Raw genomic sequence first — 19,137 nt, 5'->3', positions numbered from 1 at the left:
GAAAATTTTCTGGGGAATTTTATTCTGTTATTTAGTCTGTTACTCTGGAAATAATGATTGGATATATTGTTATGAAGAACCCAGGAAATATAAAGAGCTAAGGAGATACTAACTCAATATGATTTATGTTGAGCTCATTTCCTATTACTGGATGTTGATTAATACTATGTTAATATCTACCAAGGGAAGGTAAGATTTGCCATGCAAAGATACAAATCTCACTTTGACAGGCTTCTTGCTCTGTGTTATCTATTTCCTGTCATATTTATTCATGTGTGGTTTCTCTGTCACTCATAAACCTTTCTCTCTAAATATCACCCTGCATCTTAAATTTGTATTTTTAGGGCTCATTGAAATTAAGGATGCTCCCATATAAGGGCCAAAGCATTTTCTCTTGGGGAATCAAAAATCAAGATGGAGGCAGGAGATTCACTAGCTGCTAATTTTGGCTGTCTGTGATAAGCTTGAACTCTCCTGTCTTTGTAATTTTGTGGAATCCAAACATGGTTTATCATTTATTTCTTGAGCACCTGTCATGTGCCGGTGTCTTTACTAAGCATACAATATTTTCACAAATATACTTTTGCATAGACATAGTTCAGGGGCCGGCAGACTTTTACCATAAAGGACCAGGTAGCAAATAGTTTAGCTTTTGTGGGCCATACAACTGCTCAATTCTTCCGTGATGTGAAAGCCTCCACAGACAACCCATAAGTGAATGGGCCTGGCTGTGTTCCCTTCACACCTGATTTGGAAACACAAGCAGTAGAGCTAAATTTGGCCCATAACCTTAGTTTGCCAACCAATGGGAGAGTTGAACACTTCTCATAAAACTGACAAAGGACCTAGAAAGGATTTCAAACCACTATGTGGATTTGTGGCTAATTTTTTTCAAGTTCTTCATCTAATTATCCACAGAGCCTGTGAAAAATATGGGCCAAATAATCCTGGCGGTCAGCTTGTGGACCAAAGTTTTGATTTTATGTTTGATTTTTCCTACGACAGAAGCATGGTGAGCATTGCCTCTCTGAAATATACCACCTAAAAATGTGATGGGAACACTGTCCTTGTAGTAATTGTGGGAGCTACCTCCCCAGAAGGCATGCACTCTCATGGAAGTTTCCATCAGGAGTGATATAGGCATCAAGACAGGAGCCAGTCAGAGAACTTGCTCTTTTGATTGATGGCAATTTACCCTCCTGGCCCAGAGAAAGACAAACCCGTGTGTGTGTGTGTGTGTGTGTGTGTGTGTGTGTGTGTGTGTGTGTGTAAATCAGACTCTCCTAATTAACCCATGTCAGAGACTCCCCATTTATAGCAGTCACTCTGTGTTGGGATCCCAGCTCCCCCACTTACCAGCTGTTAGAATTTGGAGCCTGTTACTATTTCTGAGTCTTAGTTTTCTATTCAGGAAAAATGGTGAAAGAAATCTTACCTAATCCCCAGGGTTGTTGTGGATAACTGAGATGATGTATACTGAGTTTTACACTAGTGCTTGGAACACAGTAAACACTAGAAAAGTGAAAGCTGTTTTTGAATCTAGTAATAGAAAAACATTCATGATTTACTGTGCCTCAACCCCTGTTCTAAGTGTTTCATTTACATATTGCTCATTTACCCTCAACAATAGCATTGTGAGGAAGGTAGGATCATTAACTTCATTTTACAAATGAGGGAAGCCATATACCACCTACAGGTGGTAAAACTGGAATTCCATCCAGACAGTTTGCCCCCATCTGTGCTTTAACCACTCTGGCTACCACACAAAAGATGGCAGTCTCTTGTCTATCGGACACTATCCTAAAAGGACAAGTGTTTCTTAGAGAGCTAACACTGTATTTGGGTTAAAGGAACATTTCATCTCAAACCTCTCTCAATCTCTGGCCTACCTAGAGGTCCCATTCCTGCCACTGGGAGATGCTTCGGTTCTGCATTAGAACATAGAATGTATTTTCTTTTAGAAAAATTGTTATAGAATTTATGAAATATAATGGAATAGTATCCATGATGCTATATATACTTCCTGTGTATAAAAGCCAGTGACTTATGTAGGCCAGCCTGGTGTTTTAACATTGCATTAATGGGAAAAACTCTGTTGTTTCAGGCATTGATTTATTAAGTGATATTTGCTAGTGTCTTGCATATAGAATCAAAATAACACTTCATTCTGAAAATGGCTATTTATTTGACCACCCTATATAAAATTGCACCTCTTCAATGTCAGCATTTCATATCCTCCTTATCTGCTTAATTTTTCTCCACAATCTGATATATAACAATTTGAATATACTATGCTTATTTGTTCATATGCTATTTGTATTTATTACCTGATTTTGGAGATGACAGCCCTGATCGGTGTGGCTCAGTTAGTTGAAATGTCTCATGCATCGAAAGGTGGCAGGTTCCATCCCCAGTCAGGGCACATACCTGGGTTGCAGGTTCAATCCCCAGTTGGGGCATGTGTGACAGGCCACTGATTGATGTCTCTCTCTCTTTCTCCCTCCCTCTCCCTCTCTCCCCCTTCCTCCCTCACAAATCAATAAAAAAATGGAGATGATAAATTGTCATCAGTGCAGAGGAGATGATGTGCGAACGTCCTGAGCACCATGCCTGGTGCATAGTGAAAGCTCATAAACGTTACCTGTCAGAAAGGTTAATAAACCACAGGCACCTATGCAAGTGGGACAGGCTATTTTCCAGGGTGCCTTCCAGGTGGGGAGAAGCCCAGGCAAGCAGCCTGGTGCATGATATTAACTGAAGGATCTAAGCTGGAATATTTAGACAGTGACTCGTGAAATGGGATGGGAATTTATGTCGGGGTGTACTTCTGCTACTGACGGCAAAATGTCCGGCTCCTCAGGGGCTTGGGAGGGAAATAAAAGTTGACAAATTTATAATGTAAGATGTAATATGTTCGAATCTTTAAGATGACTGTAAACATGCCGTATAGCTGAAATATTGGCTAGTTAGCTCACAAGGAAATCACTGCTCATTTCAGAGGCTCCTGCACAGAGCCTTTCCCATAGCCCTGCTGCAACAGTTCACCAGGATGCCTTACTTATGCAGACGTTTCTCTTTGGTAGAAAATGACTTTGTGAGTTTTATTCTAGCTAATCCTCATACTCGAAGCTGTCGTTACGATAAATTATTGGTGTTTTGAAAGAATACTTTATATTCTAAACAACTTGCTTCTATTTTTAATATTGGAATCGTACTGGGTTGGTTTAGCTGAGGCAGAAAGGTGACCTTCCCAGATAAATAACATTCTAATTATAATAGCTTTACTTTATAACTCTTTAAAAGATAGCGGCGTTGTTGGAAAGTGGGCTTACACTTAAGTATCAGTTTGTAAAAATTAATGAACCTTCCTTCAGTGCTACCAAGAGCTTCTTAATGACCATTAAAGATTATTAGAGAAGATCATTCATACTGTCACAGCCCAGAAATTTCTGTCTTTTGACTGACTGGGCGTAAGAGGAACATGAGTTTTCTTTCAGTGCAGCAGTCTTCGAGATTAAAAAAATATTCAAGACTGCCTTTTCTACTTGTTGTATATGCATGGATAATTATCTATTTTAAAACATGTTTAGAATGGGGACAATAGGCCTGATGGGATTTAATAACTTCTCCTGACTAATTATTCTGAGGAGATGGGTGGAGCTGGGGAGGAGCCAGAAACAGAAATGGTTATTCATTAGCTCAAAAGCCGCAGTCAATAACAGCAGTTTTCTACCTCTCTGAATTTTGGGTCTGCATTGGATTTCAAGTGGTGCGCACAGTCTCCTTGAGTTGGGAGAGCTCCCCTCAGGAATAAACAAACCTCCTTTATGATCCTGAAGTGTGAAGAGCTCGGTGCACTGATAAAGGAAGTGTTTTTCTGTGGGGCCTGTCTGGCTCTCACCTTTAGTGCCTCTAGGGTTCTGAGGCACAAAACCTGGGAAGAGTCAAGCACCCTTGATCAAGTCGATCCCTGATTATTATTTGCACCTTATGATACCATCTTTCTGTGAGAGAAAGTCAGTAACAAAGTCAAGAACCGTGTGCAAGATGGAGTGGGTTGCTTTTGTCACAAGGCTAATTGCTCTTGAGTGTGTTTCCAGAATCCTTCAAAGATAAATTGGAAAGAGCCAAGATGTTTGAGGGAAAACAAAACAGGCTGTGAACACCAGATATGCCAGCTGACGATGCTGATAAAGGAGAGACGTGGCTCAATGCGGTGAGTACAGAGCTATTGCCATGAGCTGTTTGTTTCTCCATGTTTTTGAGGAAGGGATTTATTGAGGCACCTGGCTTCCATCCATTTGGAGGCAGGGCCTCGGATGGAACTTTTTTTGTGACTGTAGAAGTCGCTGCCCTGTGGTAATGCACCGCCTCCCATGCAGTCCAGCCCTTACTAACAGATCCTTGCCTCAGTGAAGGGACTGAAGTGCTAAATGTGAAATTGTACAGGTTGTGGGTATGTCACTTATCACCACTATAAAGGAAACAAACTGAGGACAATGAAATGCTCATCTAAGTAGGACACAAAGGGGTGGGCTAGGAGGGGTCAATGGGGGGGGAAAAGGGGACATATGTAATTCTTTTTAATAAAGATTTTAAAAATAAATAAATAGGACACAAAGTGTAAAGAGCATCAGGTTCAGTGCCTCTGATCGTCTAAACAAAGGGATGAATTTTTCCTAATTTTCTTGACATGTTTACTGGGAATGAATCTCAGGACAGGCCCACTGCAAAGTGTTTAGATGCCGCTAAAGAATTCAGAGCACCTGCAATTTACTGCTGTACCAGGTTAGTTTTTCTAAATATGAATGGGACTTAATCCCTGTTATCATTCTACCTGTCATCTACCTCTCTCATTTCCCAGCATGAATGGCCAAGTCTCTCTTTAAGTCCCCTCCCTCTGCCATTGCCTCTTCATTCTCAGTCGATGACTTTCCATTCTATTTCACTGAGAAAGCAGAAACCAGCTTGTGAGGACTCATCCCTTCCTGCCCCATAACCTAAAATTGATCTGTAACAGTAATTGTCTTTATCTCTTCTTGCATCATGCTCCTCCCTTCTTTAATCCACTTGTTTATCCACTTATTGGTTTGGCATTCATTGGCTACTGCTAGGTGCCAGACACTGTGCTAGGTGCTGCAAATGGATCAGTGAGCTAGACACAACCTCTGCTGACAGGAAAAGAAAGATACCCCCTTCTCTCCAAGGCAAAGCGCTTTGCCTCCGTCTTTATCGCATTCCTTCTGGCCTTCTCAGGACCGTGCCCTGTCAAAATGGAATCCTGTTTGTGTATCTACAAATAATTCCTCCCCCTCTACTTTTGTCCACCAGTATTTAAGGAGGCTCAGGTTTCTTCTTAAGAAGTAAAATAAAATAAAACAAATGAAAATACTCTGACTTATTTCTCCCTGTCATTACTGCGCTCTCTCTCTCTCTCTCTCTCTCTCTCTCTCTCTCTCTCTTTCATAATCAAGTTTGTTAGAACAGCTGTCTACTCTTATTCTCTGACTACCAGTCCCCTGCTCCCCTTCTATTCATTCATTAACTCCATGAAATCTAATTTATTCCTCCCAACACCTTTTGGAAACCATACTCACAAAGGTTACCAATGCCTGTTCAGGTCCTTTTCCAGTTCTCGTCTTTACTGCTTTCTATTGACCACTCTTATACGTTTCTCTCTTAGGCTTTTGTGACTCTACTTTCTTCTGGTTTTCCTCCCTGGAAATTCCTTCCATTTATTTTACAGGCTCTCCAGCCTAGTCTCCCCAGAATTTTAACTCCTCCAAAGTTTCTTTTCTATTCCACAAAATTTCCTCCAGTAATCATATCTACTTCAGGGTCTTCCAAAAGCCATCTGTATATCGTTTGCTCCCAAATCTACATCTCCAGGCCAGATGATTCGACTGAGCTCTAATTCTATATTTCTAACTGTACTCTTGTAGTCTATGGACACTTTAAATACAACATGGGAAAAACTCAATGAAATATGCTCACTGTTCTGAAATATGTGCCTCCATTCATTGTTCCTCATTTAGGCAAGTTACCCTATATAATTAATAATAGTAGTCGCTACCATATACTATCTCTATGTTCCAGACACCATGCACAGTACTTTATATGGACTTTTACACTAAATTATAATATAATAATAACTACCTTTAGAGATAGGTGCTGTTATTAGCATCCTTTTTACAGATGTGCAAACTGAGTCAAGTTAACTTGCTCACATCACTTAGTGGCTCTGACCCCAGAGAGTGAGACTCTGGAATATAGGCCCTCAACTATCAGTCACTCTCTTTTTCAATGGTTCAAGTGAGTTACCTTTGGCTCCTTTCTCTTCCCTTTTCCTCACATCTACTCACACCAAGTCTATTGATTCTATTCCCAATGCATCTTTTTCTTTATAGTCTTACTGGTATCATATTAGGCCTTACCAGAATCAGTGTCTTGCCTATATGGTTACAGCACTCTCCTAATTAACGTTGTTGACTCTGGTCTATTCCTTGCCTACATTGAAGACAGTGACCTTTCTCAAGCATACATCTGATTAGAATATGATTTGCCTTGTAATTTTCCAGTGTTGTCCATATCCCTCAATATTTTATATAAATTCCATATTTCCTTGCTTCATTAGGCTCATCTTTTGTTGCCCACCCCTAATGAGCTCCTTGAAGTTCTCTGGACTGATTATGTACTTTTGGGACCACTGACCTTCACCTCTATAGTTCCCATTGCATAATGTCTCCCTTCTCATTTTGACCTACAAAACTACTGTTCATTTTTAAGGCCCGGCTTAAGCATTTCCTTTTCCATAACGCCTTTCTGTTGCTCACCTCTCCAAGCCATCTAGGTCAGGTAACACTAATCCATGGTTTTCCCTACAATAACCCTTATTATTTTACTAGAGGCCCAGTGCATGAATTCGTGCACAGGTGGAGTCCGGCTGGCCCAGCCCCAATTGGTGGATCAGGGCTGGGCCTATCAAGAGGAGGAGATGGCGGGAGGTTGGACCGAAGGCCTGCCCTGATTGGCCAGGTCAGGACCCAGTCAGCTGGTGGGAGGGGCCATGGATAATTGGCTGGCGGGTCCTGCCCCTGACTGGGGTGGGGGGCCTGTTTGGGGGTGGGGCCAGCCATGGGGAGGGGCTGTAGGCCAGCCAGCCCCACCCCCGAATGGGGTGGAGAGGGACGATTGAGGGCCAGTAGCCTGGGGAAGGGGCCATGAGTGGTTGGCCAGCCATCCCCGCCCCCTATTGGAGTAAGAGGGGCAATCAGGGATGGAGCCAGCTGGGGGGAGGGGCTGCGGGAGGTTGGCTGGCCAGCCTCACCCCCCAACCAGGCAGTTCACTGGCCGCAGTGGGTGTCATAGTGACTGGTCATTCCGGTTGTTAGGGCATTCAGGTTGCTTGCTTTTTATATATATATAGATGGCTTTAATTATCCATTTACTTTCCTGTTTTACCTATTAGACTATGAAGTTTTTGTGAGTAGATACTCTGTTTTCAATCCTAGTGCCTAACACAGTGCCTTGTATATAGTAGATTCTCAATAAAATCATTAATGAATAGGTGAAAATCTTTCCTTGATTCCACTATTTCCTATTTCATATCACAACACCTTGGAAGGGATTGAAATAATGTAACCATCCTTAGTTGTAGGATAACATCACCTCTGTACACTGCAGTTGGTTTATACACAGTGTTGACTTGATTGATGTTAAGGTATTCACGGAGCAGTCTAATTGATTCATAAAGACATGCCTAGAGGGCCATCCCAGCATTTGATAATTTCTGTTAAATAGTTCTCTTGTAAGTTCACCCTGTATCTGAACCTATTTCTATCTTTCCTGGTAGAGCAGAAAGTATCTCCATGCATGCTTTTCTCCCACCCTCCCCAACCCAAATTTTCCAAATGCATAATCTTTCAAATGTGTGCCAAGTAGAATCAGTCACAAAAACAAACCCCTGTCAGGGGAGCATGGCAGGGAGTCAGTCTGCTTATTGGTGGCGGTTTGAATCACTTGACTTTACCAATGATCTTTAAAATGAGTGTCCCGGCGTGCTCTGCATTTACCCTGCTTCTGCCCTCTCTACCTCTCACGATGGTGCCACATCTCTCTGAATCACTTCCTTATTTTCTAAGCTACGAACTGCTGCCTTCAGAAAATATGCGGAGTTATTCCATAATCATAAATCCCCATAAAACTCGAACAACAAAGGCACAGAATGGAGAGGCATAGGATGTCTTACTTACTTGCCGCAACTATATAATTATGTTCAGGCAGTCTATCCAGGGGATAGAGCCAAAAGTCAGCAGTGTTGTTTATGAAAGGTTGTAGCAGTTTCTCCTCCAAAATGATGTTATCTATTTTTATTTCAACTAAATATGGTTGTCAGGTGTTTTACATTATTCATCCTATTTCATATGCACATGTATTCAGACCTATTTAATTTTCTGAGCTAATTTAACTTTTAGCTTATTCAAGTTCTTCCCATGTGCCTGTCACAAATCTCGGAAGAGCTGTGTTTGACTCTAGTGTCCAGGCCATGACTTCTCAGTTTTAGATAAATCCACTTATTCTTTTCTTTTACTTTGAAAAGAAAACAGATTTGAATGACTTGCATATAAACATTTTTACCATTGTGCACGTTCTATAGTTGTAGAGTAATTCACTGTTTAAAATTTAACTCAAAGTGTATTTGTTGCATGATGTTCATCAAGGAATATATTCAACCCACTTACTCTCTTAACTGAACCTTCTCTCTCTTTGGATCATTCTTCTTTCTTTACTGTCTTTTCCAATTGAGAGAATCCAATAAAATTTTGTCTTTGGCCTTCTGGCCATGTTCCAAAAGAGGAAAACAGGTCTTTTTATCTCTAGCAAAGACTCAATTTCTCTTCTAGCTTTCTAAAGGTAAAGCTTCATCCAGAAATCAATATTTGTCAGTCTGTTCTTATCTCTTTTAAAATTCAACCTTGGTCATACCTTTTTCCCTTTTATCCTAATTATTTCCAAATTCACATATCTGATCTTGACCATTTACTTACAATTTAAATTTTCCACATTCCCATCTTAATCTGAAGATTTTAACATCTCTTCCTCAACATTGCTTTTAACAATTCCATTTTCAGTCTCCTTAAAAAAATAAATCTTTTGAGTCATAGTTGACTTTGTCATCTCTCTCATCCTTTATATCCAGTCTTTACTAGTTTTGTCATTTATCATGACACTGTGAACACAGATATGAATGGGATGATGTTTTAGCCAATCTGGTGGGAAAGACATTTGGACAAATCACTACAGCAACATGGTGTCCCCTACAGATGCAAGAACAAAATGCTACAAAGGGGAGGGAAAACACCAAACCCTGCCAGTGGAGGTCTGGAAAGCCTGCTCTGAGGGGTGATCTACAAGAGGGTGGATTAGAAGTAAGAGGTAAAAGGAGGCCTGCAGAATGCTTGTGGCTAGGGATGTGCACACTGGCTTGGAGGCATGGTAGAGCATGGCCAGTTTAGGAAACCACTTGTCAGATGGCATGGTGGGGAAGGAAGAAGATGAGTTTGGGAAAGTAGGCAGAAAACGGAATATAAATATGCCCCAGTGTGCCATGATAATGTTGTTGGGTTTAAACCTATAAGAAATAGGGATATTGGAGGACTTCAGGTAGTGTAGTGATGCTATCAAGTTTGCACTTAGTGACTCCAGGGGCATTCTGAGGGATGATTTAGAAGAGGCAGGGAGATTGGTTAGGAAGCCTTTGCAACAGTTTGGCGAAGCAGAGAGACCAGTGTTCTCATGTACAGTGCAGAGAGGAAATGAGGCTGGAATTGAGGAAATGGCAGTAGAAAGAAGAGGTTGGATGTGGGAGGATTTCCGAGGGAAAATACTCCAGGTATAATGATTCGAGGAGAATGGGAAGTTTTGAAATAGACATTTAAGGCATGAAAAGAGGGGACTCATTATGGTCCTGTAAATGGAGGGACAGAGATCACGGAGGGCCCATTGGAATGGAAACTCCAAAGCTAAAGTACATGCTGTCTATGGAGTGTGACCCTGGATGAGGGACCTGGGAAGGCAGGTGGTGGTGATCCTGTGTTTGGTTTTCTGGCCTCATTGATCCGGCCCCAGCCTGCATGTCCTCCAGATGTGTTTCCCACGTCTCCCTAACATGAATCCGTGGCCCACATCTGGCTAATCTCATTACTATTCCTCAGATAGCACATGCTTTTGTAGTTCTGGGATTTTTTCCTCCTGTTGATAACACTGCCAAACTCAACGCTGAGGGCACTGGGGATGCAAGGCCTTACTCCCAAGGATGGTAGTGTCAGTCAGTGGAAGGACTGACAAGCTAACAATTACGATACATAAGAATTACTAAACCACAAGTAGATGCAAAGAGCTGTGACAGCATAGGTAGAACTAACATACATAGTTGGAACTATGCATTTAGGTATAGAAATCTGCCTGAGAAATTCAGGGAAAGCTTGATGGGGCGCATGGGAGGCATCATTTGATCTTAGATTTGAAAGATAACTGGGAGTTTCCCAGATGAAGGGTATTCCAGCTGAGAGAACAGAGCAAGTTCAGAGAACTACAAATAATTTGGTGTCACTGGAGCATAAAGTGTACGAGTAAGTTAGGAGAACTAGAAGAGATGAAGCTGAGAACATAGCAAGGATCTAGGATCTTACTTTTTATGCTGAGGAGTTTAAATTCTAGGCCTCAGGGAGCTATAGAGATCACTTCGATAACACATCTCTGTGTTAGATCTGTGAGTGAGCAATGTGCAGAATGATGGGGGTGGTGTGCAGATGGAAGTCAGAGAGAGCTTGATGAGGTGTGTATTGGATGAATGCAGGTGACAAATGGTGAACTGGGACAATGTCAGTGTGATGGAAGAGGTCAGAGGTGAGAGTTAGGAGCTAGAAGCTCCAGGACTTGGCTATTGCTGAGATTTGCAGGTGAGTGGGACAGACAGGCTCTTAGAGAGACTCCTGTATTTCTGGCTTGGGCACCCAAAATAGGAAAGAAACACAGAGGTAGAGGTTTATCAGGGAAAACAATGGGTTTAGTTTTAGACATATTAGATTTGATGTATTTACATGAGGTCCACATAACGATTAAGTATGGGTCAGGAGATGTCTGCGAGAGCTGTCTATGGAGACTGGCAGGTGCTAGTTGTAAGGATGGGGGTGGATGGAAGTAGGTTGAATGCCAAAGGGCAGGGAGGAGAGATGGAAGGTAAATGTAACAGGACTAGAACCTGGTTGGGACTTCCCTCACTAGACAATGCCCTTTTGTGTTAACTGTCTCTTGCTTTTCTCCCTTTCTCCCTATTGCTGCTTTTAGACATTCTGCCCACCTCTACAGGTCTTGCTGAATGTTATGAACTTTACAAAATCTCCCTCCATTCCCCCCTTTTTCCTTCACCCCTCACTGATGAGTGTCCTCTGTCGTAGAACATAATGAATGGTCCACTCAGGAGTATTTGTGTGCCTGGCCCACAGTGGGCTCCTTGAAGGCGAAGAGTTAGTCTTTATGTGTCCCTATAGCATCTGCACCTCTTCCAGTGCTGAGTGCGTTGGGGGCTGTTTAATCACATTGAGGATGATAGTGAATATAAAATGACCTATTGCAAAATTTTACTTAATGTTGACCAAGACCTAGCTTTATACCTTTCACCCTTACCCCAAGTCATTAAAAAAATTAGTGAAGGAGACTGAGCACATAGATACAGCCCCAGCATCATCTGTTTGGAACTTGGGATATCTGTTTGCAATATAAAGAATTCACAAGAGTCTACATTATATTATACATTAAGAAGAATAAAATAGCGTACTATTTTCAAGGTTAGCTGATTTTATGGTGTGTGTGTCTGTGTGTGTGTGTGTGTGTGTGTGTGTGTGTGTGTGACCAAATTGAGAATTCTGAAGGAGTGTACGTTTTTCTTTTTTGTAGGCATTTAGGAAAAATAATTTTTGTTTGCTAGAGAAATTATGGCTCAAAGTTGCAAGTATAAAATTGGGAACAAACAATGTGTGTTCATCTAACCATAGGATACAAAGCGTCTAACTGCAGGGGATTGTCACTTAGTCATTTTATGGGATATGCTCAAGGTCTTTACTCATATAGAATATGAACCAGAAAATGTAAAGCTGTTTTTTAATAATAAAAATAAGACGGCACCTTTAGATAATTGTGTGCTAAGTGATGAAATTGCACTTTTTTACTATTAATGATGTGCTTGAACCCAGACAAGTGGAACAAATAAAACAATTATAAATGAAAGATGGGCCTGAGAAAATATTATAAAAACAGTCCCAGTGAACTTCAGACACCGCTAATTTAGGCCTAATGCTGAAGAGTTTAGTATCATTAATCTGCCTTATAAGATGAATCATTGGTTAAGCTACCCATACAGCTTAAGGACTTTATCCTCCCAACTATCAGTCCTAATGCCTGACATTCCACTGTTATGCTTCCTCCTCTTTGTTTAAGATTTCTTCTTTAAAAAGTAACTAGCAATAGAGGTGGGAGTTGGAAGGAGGCAGGGGGAGAAGAGAGAAGATACATTAAAGCCCCTTCTTTATTTGAGTGTCTTCATTTTCAATGAGCACATCATATTATAGGAAACTAGAGGCCCGGTGTATGAAATTTGTGCATGGGGCTTGGGGGGGGTCCCCTCAGCCCAGCCTGCACCCTCGCCAATCTGGTACCCCTTGGGGGATGTCCGACTGCCGGTTTAGGCCCGATCCTGTGGGATGTCCAGCAGTCAGGCATCCCTCTCACAATCCTGGAATGCTGGCTCCTAATCACTTACCTGCCTACCTATCTGGTTTCCCCTTACTGCTCCCCCCTGCCATCCTGGTTGCTCCCAATTGCACTCCCCTGCTGGCCTGGTCACTCCTAACTGCCCCCTCCCCCACTGGCTTGGTTGCCTCTTACTGTCCCCCCACCCCCCTGCTGGCCTGGTCACCCCCAATGGACCCCCTCTACCAGACTGGTTGCCCCTAACTGCCCCCCCCCCACGCCGGCCTGGTCGCCCCACACAGCCTGCTTGTTCAGTCATTTGGTCGTCCCTCACTAACCCCCCTGCTAGCATGGTTGTAGACAGCCATCTTGTGAGGGCATGAGGGTTAATTTGCATATTACCTCTTTATTATATAGGATTGCTTACAAGAGAGCTAGGAGGCTGCTTAAGGGTTGGAGGTCACTGAGGACAGAAGTGAGGGAAGATAGCTGATGGGGCAGGTGGGAGGAGAGCAAACATTTTTGTCTGATGCATCTGACTCAGTTTGAACAGTGACTCTAAGAGTAATTGTTATTCCCATTTTAATGATAAGGAAACCGAGGTTGAGAGAAACGGACTCACAGTCTTTCTCATTTTTTTCTGTGCTATTCTCTTTGAGAATAATAATTTTAACATTTTTATGTAAAAGCAGGATACAAAATTATATATACTATGTATATATACAATAATATAAAAAGAGCAATGAAAATATCAGAAAAAATAATATAACTAAGTACTAATAAATTGTGGTTTTAAGAGGTGGGGTAAAGGATATTTTTTTTCTTATTCCTAGTTTTCTCTGTTTCTTCATAAGACACAGGATTGCTTTTATGTTGTCATTGTGGTAACAAAGGAAACAGCAACAAAAGGCATGTATTCCTTTAAAAAATGCTTTTGTTTCTTGGATACCAACATTCTTCTAATAAAGTAGAAGGCATTTAAGAAATTTATGGACACAAAGACTGTTTGGTATTTTATAGGCTTGTTTAGTCACATAAAACCCATAATGAAAATTTGGCCATAAAGTGTTAAAGCTTCTATTTGGATTATGTTACAGTTCCCCCACCAGCTATGCTAACAGAAAAGAAAGCTACAGTGACTCAACTGAAATTAAAACTGGTGGTGTGATCACTAAAGTATTGTGTAGACTCCTGTATCCCATGGAAAGCAAATGTTTGAATGGATTGTGTTTATCCATATGATAGCCCTCGGAAGCACACGTTTTTGTTGCCTCCAGAATGCCAAAAGTTCCAATCAATTCCTTTGAAATGTACAGTCAATAATAGAGATATTTTATCTACACAATGCCGAACATCTGAATCGACTGAGCTGGGAGAGTATTTTCCCATTGTGCAGATACAGCTGAGATGTGACAAACTGATCATTTAAACTGTGTCTCCTCAATATCAAAACAACTAATTGTAAGCAAAAGATTTAGTCAATCAGAGAGTTCTCTTGTCTATGCAATTCCAAGCCATTCGTTTGAATAATTTACTTCATTGGATTTACCAAATATTTATTTAGTTTCTTAAAATGTAATTAAATCTCTGAGTAATAGGAACAAGAAAGAATCTGGCCTGGGTTTCCTGCATAGAGGATATAAGTTGAAAACAAACAAACAAAAACTCACATTTGTCTCTTACATACAACGCTCTTTTATTTCCCTTTTAACTGTAGTTCTTTTAGGCTAAGCATATTTGACTGTAATAACTTGGTTAGAAAGACCTGGCCTGGACATAATATTTATTAAATCAGGGATTAAACTTGCCTGAAAGAAAGAAAAAAATGCAGAGAAAATATTAAAATAGAAGTCCATGGGTCATAGAAGGTGGAGATTTGAACTTTCAAAGATTTAAGAAAATAATTACTTCAGAAGAAGAAAAGGCTAGATAAAGGTCATTGACTGTGGACAAAACTTCATGACTCTCATTCCCATTTACCCGGGGCACCATCATTGTTCCAGACTCAGAACACTGATCCACGTTGGAGGGCCTCTCTGCATCGCTTCTATCTAATATGTACACAGCTCACCCTTTCTTTCTTTGAAACATCTCCTCACCTCACTTTAAATTTTTCTGATAGAAAGTCTTACAACCTCACTCCCAAATCACTGCCACCAGCTTTCAGAGTGGTCTTTCTGCCGCCATCTCTCGTCCTCCAAACCTGCCTCGTCCAAGCTGTCCCAGTCATCAACCTCAACACCACTTTCCTCCTGCTGCTCCTGCTGATCACTCTCATTTTGTTGCCTCTGCACTAAGTTCAGTCTCCTTTCTCCGCCTGATAGTTGAAATCCTCCAAAGCTTGCCTTCCCCCCCTCCTCTCTCTCTCTCTCTCTCTCTCTCTCTCTCTCTCTCTCTCTCTCTCTCTCACACACACACACACACACACACACACACACACACACACACACACACTCCTATCGATCCCATCTTACTCTTTACTACTCGCCCAAATACCTCATTCATTTTGGTCAACAAAGTCAATCCATCCTGTAAAAATCCCACTCTATGTGCTCCCCCTTATCTTCTCTTCAAACCCATACCCTTCTCATCCCAGCCAGGTCCTTCCTGTGTGGAGTGCTGTCCCTCCTGACTTTCATTTTCCAAATTATCCCCATCTTTCCAGAGCCTTCTCAAATGCCACCTCTTCTGTGAAGTCTTCTCTGATGTCTCTTGCTTCAAAATTTCCTTTCTTTTCTCTGAACTCCAATCCCATCTATAATTAGGGCTAAATGACAGGACACAGTACTTAAATATGATTCTATTGATTCATATGTCATCCCATATTTCTTTCTGAGGGTGTTATTGGCATTTGTAACAAGGCACTTCCTTGTGCAGGACTGTCTTGCATGTTCCAGGACATTTGGCATCCCTGGCTCCAGATGCTAGCTGACAGTGATGTTATTGTGACAATCCTAAATGCTCTGAGTACATTTCCAAACACCCTAATTATTAAAAGTTTCTTTAAAGACGGTAGTGTATGATTACACATTTGTTTAACAAATAATCTGTTTAAATGGCAAATGTATGTTTTTAAGAATAAATCTGTATTTTGTTTTTTTTTTTATTATTGACTCTATTACAGATTTCCCCCTTTTGCCCCCCTGCACCCTGCCTCCACCTCACCCCCACCCCAGGCCTTCACCACATTATTGTCTATGTGCATGGACTATTCATGTATGCATATAAATTCTTTGGTTGATCTCTTCCCGTCCTCCCCACCTCATCCCCTCTAAGAACTGTCAGTCTGTTCATTTATCCATGGCTCTGGTCCTATTTTGTTTGTCAGCTCATTTTGTTCTTTAGATTCCACATGTAAGTGACAGCTATTAAGAAAAGACAGCCAGTCAGAGAAAGACAAATATCATGTAATATTTGTCTTTCTCTGACTGGCTGTCTTTTCTTAATAGCTGTCAGCATGCTAGAAAATTATGAAGGAGGTTAATTAACACCCAGATGTTAATTATCATGCCATTTTAGGTGTCTTTCATAAGATAGACAATCCTGGATGTTGCTGTTTGCCCTCATTTTATAAATGAGAAAACTGAGGCTCAGAGAGTTCTGCTTCTCCAAGATCACACAACTTGATTGGAACCCTGGCATTTAAGCTCAGGATTGTTTAGAGCCAAAATTTTCCCTTTTCCTTCTGCCACACAGCCTCTGTAAAGACAGCCTATCTGTAACAGCTTTGAAATAAGAGTGTGCATATGTAACAGAATTAACAATTTAATGCTGTTCAATACTAATGACTGTAATTGAAAGGAAGGAAATATTAGACCAGACAAGCAATATTTCAGATCTTATAACAAGAATATCAATTGGAGTCTAAGGAATAAATTTACTCACTGACCTTCTTTGCTGCAGACATTAGCCCACGATTGGTCTCTAATTGAGATGTACATATGCTTTACTATCTTATTGTATTTTTTAATGTTTGTCTTGGCAGATGGTCAGCGGTTCTCTCTGAATTTCCCTTAATCAAGTTTTGGGTACTAGATGGCCAAATATGCCTTGTATTAGGTAGTACTGCTAGACCCAAAGCAATAGGAATCTAATAGTTGTCCAGGTCTTCTCTTTCTATAATCTAAGTATCTTCAATAATTGAAGTTATATAAATCAAGTACCACAGTATCATTTAAAACGCTGTAAATATTTCTTTTCAGTTACAGTTCATTATTGATTTCATGTGTACCTAAAACACAGATATTTATTAGTAGCTTGTTGCACTTGTGCCCACATTTCCAATTATAATTCTTCATATATCAGTTAATCTAGAGTTAAAATAGATGATCCATATGCATACTTTCAAGGTACACTCAGTTTCTATCTATGTACACAGGAAGAATTATATTCTACACACACACACACTATTTGAAAGAGCCAGTGTTGTTGATTTCATTTCTTTTTCAGCTGTGAGCATAAATGTTTACCATGTGTTTATTCTGTTTAAAAAAGAAAGGGAGGAACTTAAAGCTGACTTCATAAGTAACTTAGAACAATTGTGTAAATATAGATAAATATGTACCTGATATAAATGTATTTTTCCTATATTTTCTTAGAAACCATATCTACTGTAACTGAAGTTGTACTTCATTCACTAGTGAAACTACTATCCAGCTGTAGCCACCTGGGGATTCAGATGATCTGAAAGCATAAGGGGCTTTTGAGTTATGCTTTAGTAGGAAAAACATACATTTTTTAAAATGCAATCTTGTGTGTGTGTGTGTGTGTGTGTGTGTGTGTGTGTATCAGAACATTGAGCAAAGTGCATTCTCAGCTTCTGCAGGCTGACACACTTGTGGGGGCCCGGCAGGGGCAGAGGGTGATAAAATCTTTCCCACTGAGACTAAGGCAGGTCCTGGAACCCCCTCAGTCCTGTGTCTCAGTCGTGGGCAACTATAGAAGGGTAGGAAAAGTTTCATTATTGCTTTATCTCACCTTTTCTCAAGCTATCTTATCAAATCTTTGCAGTGCAATAGAATTCTTAAAAGATATCCAGCTGCCCCCTACAGAAGCCAGAAAGGGTATAAATATTTTGATACCATTTCCCAGAGAGGCACAAACATTTTAAAGGTGGATTTCTAGGGCTTCTGTTTATAGTTCCTTATACTTTAATAACACCTAAACTGGTACCCGCTGATGTGCTATCAACATCTCCCCATCTATTTTTAGATCTTCAGTTGCTTTAGAGATGGATTTATTATGTAAAGCAGAAGCTTACACTGTGAAATGTTTGCATGATTGTATTTTGGTTTAGGCATCAGCTAAGGAGGGCAAAGTTGATCCCATCTCACAAGGAACTCTAGCCCACATTTCCTCCGTGGACCTGGATTTTCAGGTTTGCTTACCTGTCTTCTTGAAGATATTGTGCTGTTGAAACACCTATTAGAGGTCTTCGAATTCAAATTCTTGTTCTGAGGAGTTGAGCCGTTTTTACACGTCTTAGAGTTTTCTTTAGGATCTGAAGGAATGGGATTTAAAAAGAGGATCCTAGCTATAAATCCATAGAGGACAGTGGCCAGGATCATGGGCACACAGTAAAAGACAGCAAAGTCCATTAGGTAAATAGGTGAGTAGTAATTTCTGGAGATCTTGTAGCCACAGGACACCACGATAGCATCTTTGTAGGTGTTAATATTGAGATCCAGCAAGAAGAACCAGAGCATACAGTAAATGGACGTGAAAGCCCAGACGAAGATGATGATCTTTTTGGCTCTGGAAAATGTGCAGAGAAACTGGGCTTTGATGGGGTGACAGATCGCTATGTACCTCTCGATGGTGAAGGCTGTGATTGAACAGGACGAAGCATTGATGCCCAAGTACTGGAGGTAAGTAATGCAGAGGCAGCCAACATAGCCGTAGACCCAGGAACCGTAGACACTGTCTGTGATGTTGGGTAGGCCCGCGGCCACCAGGACCATGAGATCGGCCACTGCCAGACTCACCAGGTAGCAGTTTGTGGGGGTCCTCATGTGCTTGGTTCTCATGACCACGAGGACTACCATGCTGTTCCCCACAATGCCCAGGCCACAAATGATGAGCACAAGTAAGATGGTGACCACTTGGTATTCTAGGGGCACCACGGCTCGTGGCTGGAGCTGTGTCTGGTTGAGTTCGCTGACTGTCTCGTTCTCCATCTTCAGTGGCTTGAGGTTTCTCTGAGACACTTCTCAAAACATTCTCTTCCCAGCGTCCTGCCTTGATCACAGTGTTTCCCTTCCCCTGTGAAGAGCAATAGTCCACATTCATTCACAGCCTCACTCAAATCCAGGGATTGCCCAGAAACCCTCACCTCCTCTCCTTTCACCTCCCCTTTTCCTGCCAGAATGGGGCTCCTGCATACTTCTG

The 19,137-nt window shown here is 41.2% G+C and overlaps 1 protein-coding gene across 1 annotated transcript in view; it reads right to left on the bottom strand.

Moving 5' to 3' along the window:
* The window catches only part of TRHR (thyrotropin releasing hormone receptor), a 33,827-nt gene extending 14,901 nt beyond the window's left edge, over positions 1–18,926 (bottom strand). Inside the window, exon 1 of the mRNA XM_059672834.1 lies at positions 18,138–18,926. Coding sequence (XP_059528817.1) covers positions 18,138–18,926 — 789 coding nt within the window. The remainder of the gene's footprint in view (positions 1–18,137) is intronic.
* Positions 18,927–19,137: the final 211 nt, after the last annotated feature.

This window comes from Myotis daubentonii, chromosome 17 (assembly GCF_963259705.1).
Source record: "Myotis daubentonii chromosome 17, mMyoDau2.1, whole genome shotgun sequence".
NCBI classification, from domain to species: domain Eukaryota; kingdom Metazoa; phylum Chordata; class Mammalia; order Chiroptera; family Vespertilionidae; genus Myotis; species Myotis daubentonii.
Note: the sequence above shows the minus strand (reverse complement) of the source record. Positions and strands in the feature narration are given on the sequence as shown.